The sequence below is a fragment of the Carassius auratus genome, unplaced genomic scaffold (assembly GCF_003368295.1).
Source record: "Carassius auratus strain Wakin unplaced genomic scaffold, ASM336829v1 scaf_tig00215567, whole genome shotgun sequence".
Classification (NCBI taxonomy): Eukaryota; Metazoa; Chordata; class Actinopteri; order Cypriniformes; family Cyprinidae; genus Carassius; species Carassius auratus.
The window spans coordinates 75,001-97,786 of record NW_020528143.1 but is presented as its reverse complement, the minus strand read 5'-3'; the positions used below and the strand labels follow the sequence as shown (position 1 = coordinate 97,786).

The following is a 22,786-nucleotide window of genomic DNA, read 5'->3' as shown; positions in this document are numbered from 1 at the left end:
TTACAGTCGTCACTATGGCAACCAAAACACACTCTAGTGGATTAACGTTAGCACATGAATCGTTGCATTGGACGTACAGTTAAGCATGTAACATCAAATTTCGGCTCATTTCAACACTACAAATAACAACACCGCTTTTAGTTGGTTTTGCGATGTAGCACTTAAACTCTCAGTTCGTATAGAGTTAAATTTATCTTAATTCAAATAGCAGCTTCCTGCTGTAGTTAAGGGAACACAGTGATCTGAATCTCCGTGCCAGTTTGTCTGGACACAAACACAAAAAGGTTTCCTTCGCTGTTGCAAATTTACTTGATCAAGCTTTTAAAACAAATTACTCTCAGACACACCCAGTGTTCCGGGAGATTGCATTCACTTTGTGACCGCACACAAACAGGCAAACATTATTCTCTAATGTTTAACACTAACTTAGGGGAGTCATATATCAAATTTGATTCGGCAATGGAACACGCACTGGCAATCAAACTATGAATACTGAGGCTTTGATAAATAGAATGAGGAACACGCTCAAAACTATTCTTTATTCAATGATTTATATCACTTTTGGATCACTAAAATTTAGCTCCGTTCAGCGAACGGTGACAGATAGCGTTTGAGAGGCACTGGAACACGCAGTGAAATCAAATCAGCTATAAGCATGGCATTACAAAAATGAGGAACAAGCTCAATTTCTACCTTATTGTACGATCTCAGATGTTTACTTTTAAGTTCACTTACTGCTGTTAACAATGGAGAGGCGAACTTGAGCTGCAGTCTCCTCTAGCTGCTTTCATTTAAGCGGGCGTGCGCTGCTTACATCATGGGTCACACAAACACACTTACGTCTCGCAAGCTTCTAATCTTTCATCCGCAACAAAATAAAAGATTAAATAACTTGGTTTTTTGCTCAAAATTTAGATTAAACTGTCTGCATTCTCCACCATAAATATGTAAGGGAAACAGGTCAATTTAGCTCAAAGGGAATCATTTAAGATTTTAAAGGGAATTTGAACAGAATCACTGTTTCACGGCTGATCACTGAGATTCTGAACGAGCCGTTTAACATCAAATCTGCGCTGGATATTAATATCCAATCTATAGTGAAAACACTATCAATTAGCACAGTAACAAGATCGGCAGTTTAAGACATTAACTTATAAGCACAAAACACAAGATACTTCTCTTTTCAATATGAATAAGGCTTTATTAGATAATTCTAAGACATATAAACTAATCTAACACACAAACGCACGCACTCACACATTCACAAGTTGCAGGAAGATCGAAAGTTAGGGAAAGATGAGTTTAAGAGAATGGAAATAATCCCAAGTTTACAGCAATACGTGAAATTGCATAGACATGAACAACCATCAATCACTTAATTAACACTCGCATTGAGTTCCTCAATGGGGTTAAAATTATATTAGATACACCAGTACAAATGTCTGAGGCTACATTGCCCTGGTTTCCGATGTCGCTGATTGGCTGGAAGTTCAGTAGTCACTGAAGTGATGTCTTGGGAAGCCCGTGGTTGGGCGTTGGCTGATGATGGAGTTGTGTGGCTGATTGAAGTTGTTCGGGCACCCGAGGTCAGACGTCGGAGACTCGACGTTACAAAACTTAACTCAGAACACGAAACTCTCAAACGGAAAAGAAAAGAAGTAAAGTTTGATGAGACTAGGTTGTGTTTCTTCTCATTGTGCCTAAGCAGCAGCAGTCGTGCTGGCTGAAGCACGTTGGAACCGCGCTCAAAGAACAGTGATGATAAACAGCATGGCTAAAAGCTAAAGCTAAAAGCAGGCATGACTAGTAGCAGAAACAAAGCTAACAACTAAAAGCAGGATTTTATGGTGTCTTGAGTATTTAAACTGGCCTTTTGGCCACACCTCAAATGTTGTCTTGACCAATCAGAAATTGTCTTGGCTCGGGGGTATCATAAATCATATGTTTATCTTACCAAGCATGTGGTCCGAATTTTCCCGCTCTTGCAGGGTCTAATTTGGACATGATTCCTATAACAAGAATATGATACATTTGACAAATAAATGATTGTCAGGACTATTTCAAGCAAGCAGATTCGATTACATAGACACTAGACATGAATATGTATCCTTGAGCTATCCCATAGTTATTAAAAGACATACACGATAGGTGATTATAACATGATAGTCAAATGTGTGGGTTACACATAAATGAATATGGAGTGAAGCGATGGACTGATTTATTTATAAGTCTTTTTGAGTTCATTCTGGTCCATATATATGTAGAAAAGACAGTTTCTTTGCCATTCTTTTGACAAAAATTTCTGTTCAGAGGTTCAAAGGCCCCCTCCCCCTTAGGAATTTCAGTCTGGTTCTGCTAGGTGGGGGGGAAGTCAAAGGCTCTTGTGTAGTACTCTCATGGGTTTACACGTGATGTCCGACGTTGCTTATCAATTACGAACAACAAATTTGACATCTCTTCTCCAAATTGAAATTGTCAATAATTGTTCTAGTGGTGTTAATGTTGAAAGCTGTTCTGTGAAGGCGTTGGTTGGTTGGTTGGTTGGTTGGTTGGTTGGTTATCTTGCTTGGGACTTGTGGCAAAGAATGTTTTATGACTTCCTGCTGCCTTACTGGGGAATTTGTCTCATGTTTCAACCACAGCCCTGATCGACTCTTTAATTTGTCTGGTTCGAGTCATTTCTGCTACATAGTTAAACAATGCCATTCCTTATACTTGTTTAAAATTGCATTTAAAGTTTTTCCACAAATAATTAATGAAAATAAATTACAAAATACATATATATTTTACATAATTTAACTATTTTAAGGCAAGGATTGTAAACATTTGAATTATTAATTAACTAGATAAATAACAAAACAATAAGCCATGACTGAATAAACACTCTTCTTATTTATAAACTTTAACATTTTTATAAATTAAACAAAATTTTTAATTAAACAAAAGTAAGTTTCACTTACTCTATGCTTAAAGTTTCCGCCAAAACAATACTGGCCTACACAGTTATTCCTTAAGTTACTTTATTTGCCTTTTCCAGATTTTCCGAAAGAAACACTAACATATCAACATGTTCCTGACTTAGTCTTGAGCTTCTTGGGCTAACAGTGTACCCTGCAGTACTGAACACTCAGATGAACAGCTTGATCCAGCAATGCATACCCAATTACGAAAAATAAGTTTATTCAGGTGTGCTATTAGTATACTTCTTTTAAGCTAAAAATAGGAAAGTATACTTTTAGTTTACTTTTTATGTACTTCTCAGAAATATACTGAAGAATACAGCTTCACGTATTACTAACCAGACTGACTTTATTTCTGTCAGACATCTACAATAGGTCTTATTGAAAATTAACAGGGGTTTAACTCTAATGTGTTTAATTTCCATAACAGCATAACAGTTAAACACCATAACAGTGATTAGTGTTTCCATTAGTTGAGCTCTTAACACTTATTATATGTTTTGGCTATTGTGGCTGCTGTGACAGTTAGTTTGTCGAGCACTTTGCAGAATCAAAGAAAGCTACAGTGACATGAGATCAAGTGATGGCTGTTACCTGATAATGGTTTTATAATCATCATGAAATAACCTGATATGCTGATGTTTTATAATCTAACAATTATGTTGTTCCATTAGTAAATTCATATTACAAACCCTGTGTTTCTGCCATATGAGATCCAGTGGTATTATAACAATCAGTTAAAATCTTTTAACAAACATGAGCTCAAAAACTTAACCTACGGTGACACACACAGACATCAACAATCAGCGTATGAATCTCAACAATGGTTACATGCTTCATGCAACAATGCATGCTGGGAGCCATGTGTTTTATATTATGGTGGCTCCCAGCATGCATTGCTGCATGAAGCATGTCACCATTGTTGAGATACATATACTGATTATTGATGTCTATGTATCTCGACAGCTTTTTCTCCCAAAATGTATTTAAAAATAAAAATTCAGAATGTCTGATCTGAGGGATGAAAGTATTGTCTCTTGAATATTGTTCATTAATAATAAATAACCACTTTGAGTCAATGATGATAAAAATAATTTTCCTAAATTTTTCTTCATGATGATGAAAACTATATCCCCTTATCTTTGTTTATGGCTCCTTTTATAACAAATTATGTGTTTTGGTTAACACTATTACAGGAACCACAAACTTACTAAGCCAAGAGTCAAACTACCCAACTAAAGCAAACACTGATCACAATAACATTTTTAAATAAAACAGCAACATCTAAACCTCTGTTAATTCTCAAAAAGAACTTCTGTAGACGTCTGACAGAAATAAAGTCAAACTGGTTAGTAATAAGGTGAAGCTGGTAATACGTGTACTGCCATGCATTTCACCGTTTTTTATGTTGGGGGGGGGGGTTGTTTATTCCAGCCAAAATTCAGCATCTGCTCAACATTGGAGCTTGACGTCAAACAGTCGTTGGATTTAGACGTCAACCCGATTTTCATTTTCAACCAAAATCCAACGTCTAACCACTATTATTATGTTTGATATATCAATCACTGGTCGATGACCATAATGTTTGTATAAACTGTAGGTAACAACTGGTAAAATGTACTAGACTGAAATGTTTTTGTTTACAAGCAGATAAACTGTTCTTTCTTTGTATGTTTTGCATGCTCAGATATTCATGTAACAAAATGCAAATTCAAAACTAAATAGGGACATAGCAGTCTTAAAGTATGATACAAATTTCACTTAAAGAAAACTTATGAGTATACTTGCAGTATAAGTGTACAAAGAATTTAATTAGTAAACTATCAGCAAATGAAGTTCACTTTTATTATAATTCCAGTACAAACTACAAACATAGAGGTAAACTAGTTGTGTACTTAAAGTTTGCCACTGTTATACTTAAAGTATATTTAAAAGTGAATTTTATATAATAGAAAGTGGGCTGATTTAGTCCCAAGGAGTATTTAAACAGTACACTTACAAGTATACTACTAGAACACTAGAACACTTTGTAGTCTTGCTACATAAAGTATACTTAAAAGTATACTTTAACTTTACTTAACCTGTTAGCCAGCACCCCCCATTATGGGACTCACAGATGAAAGTGCTCTACCAAACTTATAATTTTAATAGTTTCCTACTTCAGTGTGTTACAAACATAATTGTGGTGTCTTTAGAAAGAAAACCCTTTGGGCATCACTTTTTATCAACCAGATTTGATAATGCTCAAAAATATTAAAAGTTATATACACTGAAGTGCCTTGAAATTTTTTTACCACTCTTAAATATTTTTTTATTTGATATAAAAATACATTAAATGAGTCCTGGAGAAATCTAGAAAAGTAATGGGTTGAAAGCCACATGTCTCATGAGTTTCTATTTCAAATCTGAATAAAATATAATGAAAAATGAGACTATGAGACTATGTCTACACCCCCACCACCCAAATATAAGAAAATATATTTCCCAATAGTATTGAAGGCTTCTAGAAACTATTTAGTCAGTAAACATACCACTGCATAGTTTTTTTTTTCAATTATAAAGACTAGACAGAAACTTAGAAATCATATAATGATTTATTTGAGCACTAGAAAAATACAATAAGAATAATTGGAATAAGAAAAATAAGAATAATAAGAAAAATAAAATAAAAATATTTAACTTTGTTTGCCCATTACAGAACTTCCTGAGATTACTAAAAATGCATCTTTTACAATGAATTACGATGCAAATAAGTGCTGATGTGCTGATGGCCACTTATACAGATGATAATAACACAAATGTGCCAAAGTAAATAATCCACTCACTCTATTCATATAGACGCGTTCACTTTGATAGCCGTGATCATACAGTGATAGCGAGCTGATTTGGGCTGATTTGCACTCAAACAGATGGTAATCATGCAGATACATTCACATTCAACATAAAACACACCCTCACATATGTAAAAACTGTCCAAAATTAAAAAGAAATGAAAAAAAAACAAAGAAAAAAAAATCACTGTAAGTTCCGCCTCCATCAGCTGACAGGTGCGTCAGAGCGCGTCACATGGTCCCAGGAGGGAGCGCCAAATTCAAATAAACTATCTTCCGCCTATTTTCCATATTACAACGTTATTGCTTTGTTGGACTAAACGTGCTTCATGAGATGTCGTTCAGTGGACCCTTACCTTCCTAACTGAACCGGGATTTACAGCTCTGGATGTGTTTATGACTCATTATTACGACGGATCTGGTATGTACAGAGTTTTCTTTGCTTATTTTTTATGTGTACTGCCTCAAGCATCGACGACAGATCGCTGTTTTTCAATGGAAAGCTTATAAAGACTGTATTTGCTAGCAAATACAGTCTTTATAAGCTTTCCATTGAAAAACAGCGATCTGTCGTCGATGCTTGAGGCTTAGATCTTTATAATGATACATAGTTTGTCAAGATTGAATTTGTCCTGTTTCATTTAATCTATTCATAATCACTGACACGTGCGAGTGGTGAGGCTTTGAGGATGAGGGCATCGGGGTCCAGATTAACAGGTTAAGTAAACTTAATAAAATAAACTTGAAGTATACTACTTTTTGCTAAGGGTAGATACTTCCTGGCAAACTCTGATAGTTGAGGTAGTGTACCCATATTTGTTTTCCACCAGGAAAGTGGATCATCCTCAGCACTGACCTCAGGCATCTGACCGTACACCAAGAATTCACCATTTATCTTGTCACTTGCAGAAAGAGGTGTCTGTGCATTTATTTGCAATCAATTCAACGATATCGCTGTAGATGAAGTGACCACAACTAAGCAAGCCAGAGGCGATAGTGGCAAGGAACCGAAACTCCATTTGTGACAGAATGGAGACAAAAATAACTTTGGGAGAAACCTGGCTCAGTTGGGGGGCCAGTTCTCCTCTGACCAGACGAAACCAGTAGTTAGATTCCAGGCTGCAGCAAAGTCAGATTGTGCAGAAGAATTATCTGTTTCCTGGGGTCTTGTCCTCGTGGTAATCTGAGACAAGGTCTTTACAGGGGATCTGTATCTGGGTTTCTAGTTGTCCTGGTGTCCGCTGTCTTTCAGGGATGTAGAGGTACTTTCTAGGTGCTGATCCACCATCTGGTCTGGATACACATTGGATCCGGGTGACTGCTGTGACCCTCTGATCTGGATACAGACTGGATCTGGTGGCTACAGTGACTTCTGAATGAGAGAGAAACAGACTAATAATAGCGTAGATGCCATTCTTCTTATGATGTAGCAAGTACATCAGGTGTTATGGGAAGTGTTCCCAGTTCCGGTTTACCTAATTAATGCAGCCTTAAAATCCTTTAACGGATTTGGATATTAAAAGCATATTAGTATGTTATGTGTAAACCAGGTTAAAGAGACGGGTCTTTAATCTAAATTTAAACTGCAAGAGTGTGTCTGCCTCCCGAACAATGTTAGGTAGGTTATTCCAGAGTTAAGGCGCCAAACAGGAAAAGGATCTGCCGCCCGCAGTTGATTTTGATATTCTAGGTATTATCGAATTGCCTGAGTTTTGAAAACGTAGTGAACGTAGAGGATTATAATGTAAAAGGAGCTCATTCAAATACTGAGGTGCTAAACCATTCAGGGCTTTATAAGTAATAAGCAATATTTTAAAATCTATACAATGTTTGATAGGGAGCCAGTGAAGTGTTGACAGGACCGGGCTAATATGGTCATACTTCCTGGTTCTAGTAAGAACTCTTGCTGCTGCATTATGGACTAGCTGTAGTTTGTTTGCTAAGCGTGTAGGACAACCACCCAATAAAGCATTACAATAATCTAACCTTGAGGTCATAAATGCATGGATTAACATTTCTGCATTTGACATTGAGAGCATAGGCCGTAATTTAGATATATTTTTGAGATGGAAAAATGCAGTTTTACAAATGCTAGAAATGTGGCTTTCTAAGGAAAGATTGCGATCAAATAGCACACCTAGGTTCCTAACAGATGATGAAGAATTGACAGAGCAACCATCAAATCTTAGACAGTGTTCTAGGTTATTACATGCAGAGTTTTTAGGTCCTATAATTAACACCTCTGTTTTTTTTTTCAGAATTTAGCAGTAAGAAATTACTCATCATCCAGTTTTTTATATCGATTATGCATTCCATTAGTTTTTCAAATTGGTGTGTTTCACCGGGCCGTGAAGAAATATAGAGCTGAGTATTCATCAGCATAACAGTGAAAGCTAACACCATGTTTTCTGATGATATCTCCCAAGGGTAAAATATAAAGCGTGAAGAGTAGCGGCCCAAGTACTGAGCCATGAGGTACTCCATACTGCACTTGTGATCGATATGACGCATCTTCATTCACTGCTACGAACTGATGGCGGTCATATAATATGATTTAAACCATGCTAATGCACTTCCATTAATGCACAAACAAAGTGTTCAAGTCTATGCAAAAGAATGTTGTGGTCAATTGTGTCAAATGCAGCACTAAGATCCAATAAAACTAATAGAGAGATACAACCATGATCAGATGATAAGAGCAGGTCATTTGTAACTCTAAGGAGAGCAGTCTCAGTACTATGATACAGTCTAAATCCTGACTGGAAATCCTCACATATACCATTTTTCTCTAAGAAGGAATAGAATTGTGAGGATACCACCTTTTCTAGTATCTTGGACAGAAAAGGGAGATTCGAGGTTGGTCTATAATTAACTGGTTCTTTGGGGTCAAGTTGTGGTTTTTGGATGAGAGGCTTAATAACAGCCAGTTTGAAGGTTTTTGGGGACATATCCTAATGACAATGAGGAATTAATAATAGTCAGAAGAGGATCTATGACTTTTGGAAGCACCTCTTTTAGGAGCTTAGATGGTATAGGGTCTAATATACATGTTGTTGGTTTAGATGATTTAATAAGTTCATACAATTCTTCCTCTCCTATAGTAGAGAATGGGTGGAACTGTTCCTCAGGGGGTCTATAGTGCACTGTCTGATGTGATACTGTAGCTGACGGCTGCTTCTGTTACATCATCAAGTTGTTCTGAGGTTTTGGATATGCTAAGGAATTCGGATAGATCAGGAAGAGAACTTGAAAAAGTTTTGTGGTAGAAGTGATGGTTCTTCCATATTTGTAACAAGAAGTAGAATTTATAATTTTGGCTATATGAAGTTTGCACAAAACTAAATAATGATCTGAGATATCGTCACTTGGCTGCATAATTTCTACACTATCAACATCAATTCCATGTGACAGTATTAAATCTAGAGTATGATTTCGACAATGAGTAAGTCCTGAAACGTGTTGTCTAACCCCAATAGAGTTCAGAATGTCTATAAATGCTGATCCCAATGCATCTTTTTCATTATCAACATGGATATTAAAATCACCAACTATTAAAACTTTATCTGCAGCCAGAACTAACTCGGATGTAAAATCACCAAGCTCTTTAATAAAGTCTGTATGGTGCCCTGGTGGCCTGTATACATCAGCCAGTATAAACATAACGGGATTTATCATTAACATTTGCTTTTCTGGAAAAAAATTTATGAAGCACCATTGCTTCAAATGAGTTATACTTGAAGCCTACCCTCTGAGAAATCCTTAAAACGTTTTTATAAATTGAAGAAACACCTCCTCCATTGTCGTTTAGATGCGGCTCATGTTTATAACAGTAATTCTGGGTGAGTGGACTCATTTAATATAATGTAATCATCAGGTTTAAGCCAGGTTTCTGTCAAACAGAGCACATCTAGATTATGATCAGTTATCATATTATTTAACAAAAGTGTTTTCGTAGAAAGGGATCTGATATTCAATAAGCCAAGCTTTATCAGTGGTTTATCCGTATTGCATCTGTGTTTTATTTGTTGAACCTCAATTAAATTGTTCATCTTAACTTGGTTTGGACATTATTTTGTATTTTTTAGTGATGACAATCTGCTATGCATCTCATCACAACGGTAAGCAGGGAGGGGACCAGAGCATATTACAGTGTCTGACATCGGTCTTGCAAGTTCACACACCTTTTTAATGTTATTTTTAGTGATCTCCGACTGGCGAAGTCGAACATCATTAGCACCGGCATGCAGGGGCTCTGTTTGCCGGAACCAAACAATGTACAGGAATCCCTGAGCTAGACGCATCCAAAGCCGTATCTAGAGCCCTAACATTCTTACTGTCCTTAATTAAAGTTTGGATACGCGTCTCTAATTCTGAAAGCTTCTATGTCAGCCTAACTATTTCCCTGCATTTATCACATATGAATCCCTCATCTGCGACAGAGATAGATAAACTGTACATGTGACAAGAGGTGCAAATAACAATAGCAGGAGAAGCCATTACTCACCGTGCTTGATGAAATATTCTTACCACAGTTGTTTAATGAACTTGTGAAAAACTGGAGCGAGAGAGAGGAGAAAAGAAAACAGCGATAAGTTCAAATGAAAATGCTAATGACAAGCTAACGAGTGCTAACTCTTTCAACGAGTGCTAACGCTTTCACTCAAATATCTCCCAGAGTAATGGCAAGGCTGAAGACTGGGTGGTATGTTTTTCCCTGCTAAGTGCATCAGTAAAAGGACTGAGTGGCTCAAGAACTCCTTTAACAGTTTCTAAAACTGTAATGTCTGAGTCTTTTGGCATCAGATACCATTTTTTACTGTCTTCAGCCAGGACAGCACAGACAACCTGCTGCTACTCCAAGAAACGTTCCACCATATCGTATGAATAATTCCAGCGAGTTGGTTCATCATGAATGAGTTTGTGGTCTGTAGAGGACAGATCTTTCTGTTTCTTCTTCAGCTGGCGTGTGAAAGTTTTGGTGATCTTGTAAAGGCAGAAACAATTTTTCGAAGCCTGTTTATGTCTAATGCCTTATTTACAGCAAGGTGGAGATTGTGTCCAAAACAAGGAATCCAGGTGTAGTCCTCAAAGGCTTTTTTTGTTTTTTTTTATTTTTGCATTTGCATTTAGCATTGTCTGTTGTGATGCCTGACATTCTTGCAATATCCAACTTCCACTCTGCCAAATTGCCAAATTTTCAGCAGTGTGATCTGTGTTGAGACCACAACAACCAAGACACCAGAATTGCAATTCCCACAATTTAGTAATGTACTGCAGAGTTACAGAAATGAAAGTGTCTGCCGTTCTACTTGTTTAAAGATCTGTTGTGCAAATGTAAAACAGTTTCTCTCTGAGATGCTGGATTATGAGGTCTCAGGTGTCATTTTAGATGCCGGAAATTTTTTTCATTGTACATAAAAAAGAAGTTTTGACTTGGAAGCTGGTATATTGGGTTGAAATGATGGAGCATTTGTTGGAAACCACATTTTTGAACTGTATTGTGTACTGTACTGTGTTCGCTGGTCCTGGAGATGCAACCGCACTTGTATCCCAGTCGTGCTTAGAAGAGCACCAGGGCCAGTCACATTCTCCACACCACTCTTCCGACCAGATAACGTCAACTCCCCAGAACCAGCCAGCGAGCCGATGATCCTCGACTCCTACCGCCTCACTATGGCGGAGCATCAGAGACGGCTGGCCCAGAATCTGTGCCTCTACTGTGCAGCCCCAGGCCATGCTATAGCAGTGTGCCCCGTCCATCCTCCTCGTCCTATGGTGAGTGCCATTCTCCATTCAAGATACTAAATGAAACCACTCACCACTGTTCTGACACTTATTGATGCTGACATGTCTCTTCCAGTTTCTGCCCTCCTCGATTCTGGGTCAGCCGGCAACTTCATCTCTGGCGCCCTCTGCCGTCAGCTCAAACTCCCTACCACGGCCACGCCCTCAGCCTACCAGGTCCACACAATCACCGGCAGGCCGCTAAGGCATAGTGTGGGCCCCATATCCCTCCAAACTGGACTACTCCATCACGAGGAGATCCATCTGCTGGTTCTGGATGAATCCACCTCTGACATTATTCTAGGGCGCCCGTGGCTGGAGCAGCACAACCCTGTGATTTCCTGGAAGACGAGATCCTGAAGTGGGGCGAAGCCTGTTTCCAATCATGTATCTCTGGTTGTCCAGTTCCAGTCACACCATCCCCTGAACCTCTTCCAGTCTACTCCACATCTATTGAAAGCCCAGTTGAAAATCAGTCCATCACCATTCCTCAATGCTACGCCCCCTTCAGCGACGTCTTCTGCCCTAAACGGGCCTCCAAGCTGCCTCCACACTGAACGTGGGACTGTGCCATCGATCTGCTGCCGGGTGAACCAGTGCCAAAGGGAAGGATATATCCCCTATCCATTCCCGAGGAGAAGGCCATGGAGGAATACATCAAGGAAGCGCTGGCCCAAGGGTATATTCATCCATCTACCTCCCCTACTGCTTCAAGCTTTTTCTTCGTAGAGAAGAACGATGGAGGCTTGAGGCTATGTATTGATTACCGAGCACTCAATAACATCACAGTAAAATTCCGGTACCCACTTCCCCTCGTCCCTGTTGCCCTGGAACATCTCCGTGGTGCCACTGTGTTTACCAAGTTGGACCATTGGCTAGAGGGAGCCAAACACCCTTTTCAAGTCCTCATTGACCATAAGAACCTAGAATACCTTCGAGTGGCTAAGAGACTCAATCCCAGACAGGCCCACTGGGCGTTATTCTTCACCCGTTTCCATTTCACCATCTCGTACCGCCCAAGGGTGAAAAACGTGAAGGCCGATGCCCTATCCAGATGCTACGCTCTCGAAGAGAAATCTGAAACTCCAGAAACCATCCTCCCAGAAAATATCATCGTCTCTCCGATAACTTGGTCTTCTGACACTCTTCCTCCAGCCGAGCCTCCTACCAACACCCCGCCGGGTTGCCCACCGGGACACCTATACATCACCAGGACACGGCGCACCCCACTCATACGTCATTTGGCACTGGTCACCCGGGGGTCAATGAAACCCTCTTGCTGCTAAGGGAACGCTTCTGGTGGCCCTACATGGCCTCGGATTTCAGGAGGTACGTGAGTGGATGTACCAGCTGTGCCATGTCCAAGAGTCCTCGCCACCTACCATCTGGCAAACTCCATCCTCTGCCCGTTCCTAATCACGCATGGTCACACCTAGGGGTGGACTTCATTACTGACTAGAGCCCGACCGATATGGATTTTTGGGGGCCGATGCCGATGCCGATATTAACTCGAAAAGAGCCGATTTATAAGCCGATATTTTGATTTTGAAAATAAACTGGATATTAGACCCATTCACTATAAACTGCACTAACACAACATTCAAGAGCAAAATATCTGCCTGTTCTATGTATGTGGGCTGTATAAATCATTTTCCAGAAGGGATTTATGTTAAAGAAAGCCTTAGATTACAGTCTCAATGACTAAACTATTGCACATCAAAAGTATATATATTTTTTAATGATCAAAAAACTGTCTGATTTTAAACCTTTAACACTTTTACTTTCTTCCAGTTGAAGCTGGTTTTAACAGTCTGTGTGTGTACTGTAAATAAATGATAATACTAAAGTTAAAGTATTTGCAGATGTAGTCCCACACTTTGCTGCTACAGCATTCACCTTTTTCAGCCATCTGTAGGGCAGAAAGAGAGACAGAGAAAGAATAAGCATGTGTATTAATAATATCACCATGTATCATTACTCATGTCATCATTAGAATTATAATAATAATAAACAGGGATCTCCTACATAGGCAAAAATGAGAATTTTTTATTTTTTTTTTTATTTTATTTGTCAAGCAATAGGTATTACCTACTTATATTTAACTATATTATTTCAACATTTCCCTGTTATGTCTGTAAAGCTTCTTTGAAACAATATGTAAAAAAAAAAAAAAAAAAAGTGCGTGTTCAACTCACATTTATTTACATGTCCCCTCTGGTTTAATCATTTCCGACGCACCTACTGTAGTTACTGTAACTACACTACATTTGCTCTAACAGACACATTCACAACGGACCCGTATATCTTCTCCTCTTCTCTTTGTGTAGTCTGAATCAAAACATCGTCATGCGCTGGCGAACGTAAAGTTAGCCTACTGTTACCGGAAGATTACGGAATCAATTCGAAGTTGAATGGTTAACGTTAGTGCCATGAACACACCGCTGTCAATTTTGAGAAGAACCACCTTCAAACAAGTTAATAGCAAGCATTTAAGGGGCCTGCTAAAAAGGAAGCTATATTAGCGTTAGAGTAACGTAACCAGCCTGAATTCACCAAATTGTGCTCTGGACCTGAGGGTAGCCTCTTCTTCCTTGCTTCTCTCTTAATTCTCATCAGCAGGACTAGAGCTATCGCTCGCTTCTTACAATGGGACAGATACATGTTTGCTGCTGACTGAAAGGAGGAACAACAGACTATGAAAGAGCTCCCGCTAAAAGTTTTTAAAACTCCGCCAATGCCATAGCGCAGCGCAGCGCAAATCGCATTGTATCTGAAGGGCAACGCTAAACCCAGCGGGCAAGCGCCGTGCATAACGCGTCCTGTGTGAAAGGACCATTACGCGGTCATTATGTGGGAAACACACCGCAATAGAATACGAATAAGTTAAATACTAATGTTATAGTTTGACCTCTTATTAACGTTCGCGCTCTTCCACTGATAAACATGGTATTAGCTTTGTGGCTAATCTAATATAGAAATGCATTAGCGGCTGTACGTGATGTTGCAGAATATTTAGAAGTGATAATGGTAGGACCGTTAGCTAGAACTACCACACCGTTTTTATATACAGTGTATGAACTAAATCTACAAGTATTTCACATGACGAACAACAGACTCACCTGGGTGGCTTGGCTGATCGCTTTCTTCTGTAGTGAATTTCTGGTGCTGTTGTCAACTCTGGAGTTGCAGACCGCCCTCTGGTGGGCAAACTATGCAACACTCATAACATGAGTGAAGCATGAGACTCCGTTTCTCAAGTTTCATCGGCCGTTATAAACGCCGATGCCGATTTAAATGCAATTAGCTCATATCGGCCGATAATATCGGCCGGCCGATATATTGGTCGGCCTCTATTACTGACCTCCCGCCTTCTGACAAAAATACCTGTTATTTGGTTATAGTGGATAGATTTTCTAAATCCTGTCGTCTTCTTCCTCTAAAGGGCTTACCTACAGCCATGGAAACGGCTGAATTACTGTTCAACCATGTCGTCAGGTACTTCAGCATCCCAGAAGATATCGTATCGGACCGAGGCCCCCAGTTCATCTCCCGGGTGTGGAAAGCCTTCCATTCCCTCCTAGGTGTGGCCATCAGTCTGTCCTCCGGGTATCACCCTCAATCAAACGGGTAGACGGAGAGGAAGGTCCAGGAGATTGGACACTTCCTCCGTACCTTCTGTCACGGCCACCAGAATTCCTGGAATCAATTCCTGGGGTGGGCCGAGTACGCACAGAACTCCCTCCGCCAACCCACCACCGGACTCACTCCCTTCCAGTTCGTACTCGGCTACCAACCACCTCTATTCCCCTGGTCAGGAGAACCCTCGGATGTCCCCGCCATCAACTACTGGTTCCGGGAGAGCGAGAGGGTCTGGGAGGCAGCACATCACCAACTCCAACGGGCACTTCGCAGACGCAGGACGACAGCCGACCTTCACCGATCCGAGGCTCCTAACTACCAACCCGGTCAGAAGGTCTGGCTGTCCACCCGGGACATCCGCCTGCGTCTACCCTGCTGCAAGATCAGTCCCAGATTCATTGGCCCATTCACCATCACCCAGCAGATCAATCCAGTCACCTACAAACTCCAGCTTCCCCCTGAGTACTGGATTCACCCCACATTCCATGTGTCTCTCCTTAAACCTCACCATCCTTCTGTCTCTCCCTCCACAGAATCTGGCAAAGCCAAAGTCCCCCCTCCTCTCCTCCTAGATGACGGTGCGGCCTACACAGTCAAGGACATCCTGGACTCCCGGCAGCTTGGTGGGCAGCTGGAATACCTAGTGGACTGGGAAGGATACGGTCCAGAGGAACGTTCCTGGGTCCCACGTAACGACATCCTGGATCCCACCTTACTCAATACCTTCCACTCCAATTATCCCAACCTACCAGCTCACAGGGGAAGAGGACGCCCACCACGTCATCGGGGTCCCACGTCGGGGCCCCTCAGGAGCGGGCCGTGGGGAGGGGGGGTACTGTTACAAACACGCCAGGTTCCACCTCCACACAATCACAACGCACACCCTCACCGGAATTCTAAATCACATCCACCTGAAATGGCTCATTCGAATTCTGCCGACGGTATTCAGAATATGTGTTTTACCGAAATAAAATTGACAAACAGTAAGTCTATGAGAAGGGGTTTATCAAGCTAGATGGTGCAAGCTAGAATGTACATCTCCTGTTTCCAAAATGCATCACAAACTGCTTGAAAAAGCTTTAAACTAATTCCACATTGCACAAGGTGCAAACAACCGTACGCCTGTTTCACACATACTCCGTCTGCATGTTAATGGATTCCAGTTGCGTTCCAGGAGCTTTGCGTCTGCAGCAGTGCCGCGTCTGCAGCAGTGCCGTGATCGTTTACGTACCGAGTAGTGGACTGCAAAAGTGTGAAAGCACACCTGTGTGAAAGCACATCGAGTCCGTGCTGCACCACATACGTAACGCACACGGACTGCATACGCACTGCAGACGGAGTATGTGTGAAACAGGCGAGAGCAGGGCCGTAGTTGGGGTCATCGGGGACCCGGCGAAGGTTGTACCAGTGGGCCCTGTTTGAAATTGTTTAATTTGTATGTTCGTTTATTTTTATTTATTTGTGCTATTTACACAATGTTTAAGTTTTTTTCAAGTTTGTAGGTGTCAAGGTACAGAAACTAAATAATTAAATGTAAAAAAGCACTGGATAGTCTTCAATGTAAAAATGAAATATACAATGAAACCTACATTTATCTATTTCAACCTATTTTGCATTTATTCAGACACCTTCAACATTTCTCACATTATTACAGTTTTGCTATAAATATCAAAAAATATATCTGGTGTCTGAATAATTTTTGGTTTGACTGTTAACCCTCTGGGGTTCTTCGGTCATTTATGACCCGTATTTTTTTTTTTAAATGTAAAAAATCGTAGCTTCATCGGAATGGTCTTTTATTGGTACTTGGTATATGAACACCCCCAAAAAATTGGGGACAGGATTTGAAAAGTCTAAGTGGTCGTAAAAACACTCAGGGTCTTAGGGTCAAAAATGACCCGCCATTGGAAATTAATGGGGAAATTGGCAAAAATATGAAAATACTGAGTTTTTTTTTGTGTGTACAATCTACAAATCAACCACGATGCAGAAAAAAAGCACACAACAGTGAAGGGGTGAATCTCTAAAACATCAAGAGTGCAAAACAGACAAAAAAATTCACACACACACACAAACTTATACACACAAAAACACACCACACACAAATGAAAGTGTGTCATTGCAAAAGCTAATTTTGGGAAATGTGTGAAATAAAAGCAATTATTCATCAATGTAAGAAATAAAGTGCACAGCAATGAAAGCATGAGGCTGTAAGCCATCAAGGTTAGAAAATAGACACACTCACACATACACATACACAGAAACACACATAGGGAAATATGAGACTGGTGAAACTGTAACGGAGAAATGTGAGAATATGTGAAATAAAATCAATGAATCAAATAAAGGGGAGACATTGGATCCAAAATGCAAAAGTCACACACCATGTCTCTCTCTTGAACACACACACAAGCACGCGCGCATGCACGCACAAACAGAGTAAGATCAAAGGATGGAATTCTTCCCTAGTAATCTCCAGGCCTATTGCAGCACCTGTTTATAAAATAAAGAAGCCAATCACAGCGTCTGTTGACACACACACACACACACACAAGGAAATAATAGACTGGTTAACCTGTAACAGAGAAATATGAGAATATGTGAAATAAAATCAATGAATAAAATAAAGGGGAGACATTGGGTCCAAAATTCAAAAGTCACATACTATGTCTCTCTCTAATAAAAGGTTAATAAAAATATGTTATGATTGAAATAATGTATTTTTTTTTATTAAGTTAGAATTAAAACAATGGGTAACAAAATGCTTTCCATTTGTTCTCTTTCTAGTGCAATGTTCAGGTTTGACTGTATTATAAAGTAAAACTGGCACTTGAAATTACCATTTAAACCAACCAAACAAAAAAAAAAAAAAAAAAAAAAACTTGACAAAAATAGTCTTTGAGAATCTGTGATTTATATATTAAAATCCACAACCTGAAATAAATAGGCAAATATGTGCAAAAATCACTAGAAATCACAAGCCTTTCTACAGAGAGCTGTACATTCTCTATAGTGGTAAAAATGTGCTATTGCATGATAAAAATACTTAATTTGTCCACCAGATGGCACCAATTTAATTTCAAAAATTGTTTTCTATAGGCCTTGGCTATACTTTAAAATAAAATACAGCATTAATAAAACATTTTTTTTTAAATTACATATATATATACATTTTCTATTATATTCAATGGAAAAAAAAATATAATTATTGCATAAAAATTCATTATTATCATAAAATTCTCTCAAAACACCAAAAAAGAAAGAAAAAAATATTATTGAACAAAAATACATTTTTTGTGAAAAACAACAAAAAGGATTTGTTGTGAAAACCTGGCAACTCTGATCTGAACACACGTGCTGGAAATATACTTCTAATTACAGGAGCGTCTTTACTGATGAGATGTACATGTAGATGTTTTTGCACAGCCCTAACATAGAGACGTCGTTACTGATGCTGCTCTTGTTAAATTTCAGCCTCTGGATCTGATTCTGGATCATAAATATACGCTGAATCTGACTGTTAGCCATGGTTTGTTTTGGATGTTTTTTTCCTCACGGTAATGTCACAGACGCTCTCAACGCAAAAGCCTACTCACGCTCGTGATTCTTTAGCTCCGCCCACACATCACGCCTCCAGCCGCTCGTGTTTTTCCGGGAAAAATCGGTACAGACTATTTTTCTCTTATAAATATAATAAAACTAAAGACTTTTTGGAGATATGAAGGATGCAGTACTACTCTTTAGGTACTCAAGATTAACAGGATATTGAGTGAAAACGAGCATTTCACCCCCCCCCCCCCCCCTTAAGTTAATTAAATAAAAACTAAACCTCAAGTAGCTTATTGAATTAAATGTGACATCATATTTTTAAGTAAAAAGATCAAATAGAATTTGTTTGAAAAATTTACTTAACTGATGCTATCTTTATTTACAAGAAAAAAAAAACACTTTTTACAGTGCAGGGGAGATGTGCAGAGCAGTCGAATATTAATTATCTATTAATAATTACTGATTACTAATTTGATTTAGTACTTTATAATGAAAATAATATCTTAAAATTAGAAGCATGCTTTTGCAATCAGATTATTTTAAACTGGTAAACTCCTGGAAAGTCCAAGGATCCAGTAAACAAATTCCAACAGTAATGACAAAATGGTGCTAATGCAGAGAAAACACAGCCGATTTCATGAGTGATTGCGGAAAGAATAGTGACTTATGTCTAGATGTCAGTAAAAATATTATTTTCAGCGTGTATTTGGCTTAAACGCAAAAGTGTTATAAGGAACACTGATTATGCGGTGGTCAGAAATTTTGAGATTCTGCATGGATTGGTATAGTATTAAATGCAGGCAATTTAGTAGTCTTTGGCATCTCCCTGTGGTCCATACATTATTGAAAAGTACTTTTTTATTTAATATAATTTAATAATTTATATAAATGAATCGGGGGGTGAGTACAGGCACTTCTTTTTGTCCACTTCAAGCACTGTCTAAGTTGAAGATCATCGTAACCCCCTAGTTATGGCTGCAGTATTACCAAATCCTTCTAAAGGAAGTACTAATTACTTGAATCAGTATTCTAAAGTGAAAAGCATGACAACTATCTGATATTGGCTTACATCATTGTAAGATTTTAAGACATATGTAAGGTTTTGGATAATAATGACTGAAGTTTTACTACATCCTTCTGAATTAATTGCTGATTATTTGGATCAGTACTCTAAAGTGAAGATCATGGTTTTTAATTCATTTAGAAAGATGTAATAACATCTGAATAATTACTATCCAAAACTTTAGAAAACCCTCAAAAGCTTACAATGATTTCAGTCATTACTAGAGAATTAAGTATGTTAGTCACTTTAGAATAATTGAATAAATCCCAAATTATTAATTTCTTGTGAATAATTTGGTAATACTGGAGTCATTACTAGTGGGCTACCATGACTTTCACTTTAGAATAAATGATACATTATGCATTATTAATAGTAATTATGAACCAGTATGTAGTATGTATGTAGTAGTTCTTAGTAGTAGTTCTTTGTAGTTATTGGGGAGTTAAAAAAATATTAGTTACTGATTAGCTAATTTTGATCTACCACAGTTGACTAAGCACTATCACTTACTATTTTCTTGTTAGATACTAGTAGTTAATAGATTGCTTATAATGCATTATACTTATGTGTTCTTGTGTAGTTATTTATTAATGATGGAACAGTATATTACCACGTTTGGTTTGAGGTCAGCGTAAGGTGCTCAGCTATTTTTCTTTTCTTTAACTTTGTATCAGTATCGAACTCTACCTTAAAAATAATAATAATAATAATTTGTTAGACTACAAGATTTTAACAACTACCATATGCTTTTGTTTAACGAGCATGTCTGATGTATTTTGTTTTAGATCACCATAAGATAGGCTACTTGGCTCTTTTTATTTTATTTTATTTAACTTTGTATCAGTAATAAACTCTAACTTTTTACAATTGTAATGTTAGGCTACAAGATTTTGACAACTGCTGTGTGTTGTTGTTTAATGAATTGTCTTTTAGATATTTCATCTCTTTCCATTCAACATTACGTAAATGCTTGTCTTGACTTTTTAATTGTATTTATATTGGTGTTTTTCTTCAAATGTGTGTAAAAAAAAAAAACTTTAATTAATTAACCCAATTTTACCAACCAATACACCATTGAACATTTGAAAGTTTAAACCACAAAGTTTTGAAAAGTTTCAATGTTCTGCACAAGAACACATTCCCAAACAATATGAGGGTTAATAAATGAATTTTAATAGGTGGGATGGATAAATAGATGTACAAAGAGATTTTCAGTTAAATGGGCGGAGGATGTACATAATCAAGTGTCCAGTTAGGGTGGTGGAGGCGTATAGAATTTATATGAAGGGGTCATCAATCAAATTTCTGTCATATGGTGCTCTTTCAACTCTCTTTAACATGACTATGAACATGAATGTTTAACCATTATGCCCACTGGATGCTATTTACAGGGGAATGCTAAATAGCATAGCAAATCCAGAAAGTTATCTAGAGATTATTTTTTCTCTGTGGTGTGTATTTTTCCCCCTTAGACATATACTCCCCAGTCTCAAGCATTATTGCTGGCTAGAAAATATACCAAATGTATTAAATGACTTCAGCCCAACACTGGTTGCCAACTAAAGCTAAAAAGGGGTTGAGCCTGGTTAGCACCTGGATGGGAGACCTCCTGGGAAAGCTAGATTGGCTCTATCACTCTTTCCTCTCCACCTTTAGCTGGTGTGTGGTGAGCACACTGGTGCCGTTGTACTGTGGCTGCCGTTACATCATCCAAGTTGATGTTGCACACTGGTGGTGGTTGAGAAGAGACCCCCCCCCCCCATATGATTGTAAAGAGCTTTAGGTGTACAGCAATACAAAATAAAGTGCTATATAAATTACCCATTCATTCATTCATACTTGATATGATCTATGCGAGATACCCGATCTCCAATTGTGGCAGATGTTTTTTTTTTTTTAGTTTTATAAGTTTCATATCTTTTAGTTGAGTATGTTTCAATTATTCTGTAAGTAGTTCTATACACAACACTTATTTGTTTCATTTCAGATCAGTTAACTCCAGACTTCACAGAATGGTTCACATTAAGTTTTCTCAAGTTTACAATTCTATTTATTGGACATTTCATAGAATTGATACACTTTCCACAAAATTAAGTTCAAACTTATTTTCAGGTCTGTTATTTTACATAGTTACAGAGTCCCACTTTTCTTATTATTAAGTTGACATGAAAAGTTAAAAAAGTGAAATATAATTTAACAGATCCTTCATTCTGTTGATTTTTTAAATTAAAATAGCAAATATTTATATTTGTAGTTTAAGTTTCATGAATTTTCATATTTATTTAATGTTAATGTTATTGTATTTCTGTCACTTCCTCTAGGGCACATTCTCCAGGTCAGACATCCGGCTGTCAAAGTGTTTTTTGCCAGAGGAGAGGACTGTGTTGGCACTTTACTGCAGCAGCTGTCTGATCATTGCACTGATAACACTCAGTCATATCAAGATGTTCAGAAGATCACTGCATTTGCCAAATCGCCTTCTAGGAAAGCACAAGACTTTGTAACATGTACAAAAGGCATGTGAGAGTTATGTGGCACTGTTAATGATAACAATGGTTTAACAGTAAGCCCTGAGTTCATGTGCACAGAAACAATAAATTGTTGAAAATCGATTATTATACTGGTTAAAATGGTTAATACATAATTTTGAAGCACAATAGTTTAATTCATACAGAAGCCACAATTTCAAAACTCTTAACATAGTGAAATAGAAGTGTGCAGACCAAACTGTGAATATTTTTTTAATTGCTACCACACAAATAAATCTCCCTAAATCAGAAAATATATTATAATTATGATTATTATTATTTTATTTTTTTACTTTACATAATTCGCAAGAAACAGCACAGGTCAAGGTGCAGCACATTTTTGTTTGAAAATGTTGATCAAGGAAGACATAGATGGGGAAAGGAAATAAAGAGTGACAGAGAGTACAAGAACCATCATAGTACAGTACATAC

General features: G+C 38.2%; 1 protein-coding gene across 2 annotated transcripts in view; it reads left to right on the top strand.

The window, feature by feature from the left end:
* The window catches only part of mppe1 (metallophosphoesterase 1), a 108,867-nt gene that overhangs the window by 83,598 nt on the left and 2,483 nt on the right, over window positions 1-22,786 (top strand). Inside the window, exon 9 of one of the 2 annotated variants that reach the window (XM_026260663.1) lies at window positions 22,148-22,342. In XM_026260663.1, coding sequence (XP_026116448.1) covers window positions 22,148-22,330 — 183 coding nt within the window. In that variant the 3' untranslated portion in view covers window positions 22,331-22,342. Of the gene's footprint in view, window positions 1-15,017; window positions 16,222-22,147; window positions 22,343-22,786 lie in introns of those variants that run through there. The other variant, XM_026260662.1, reaches the window with a different exon arrangement.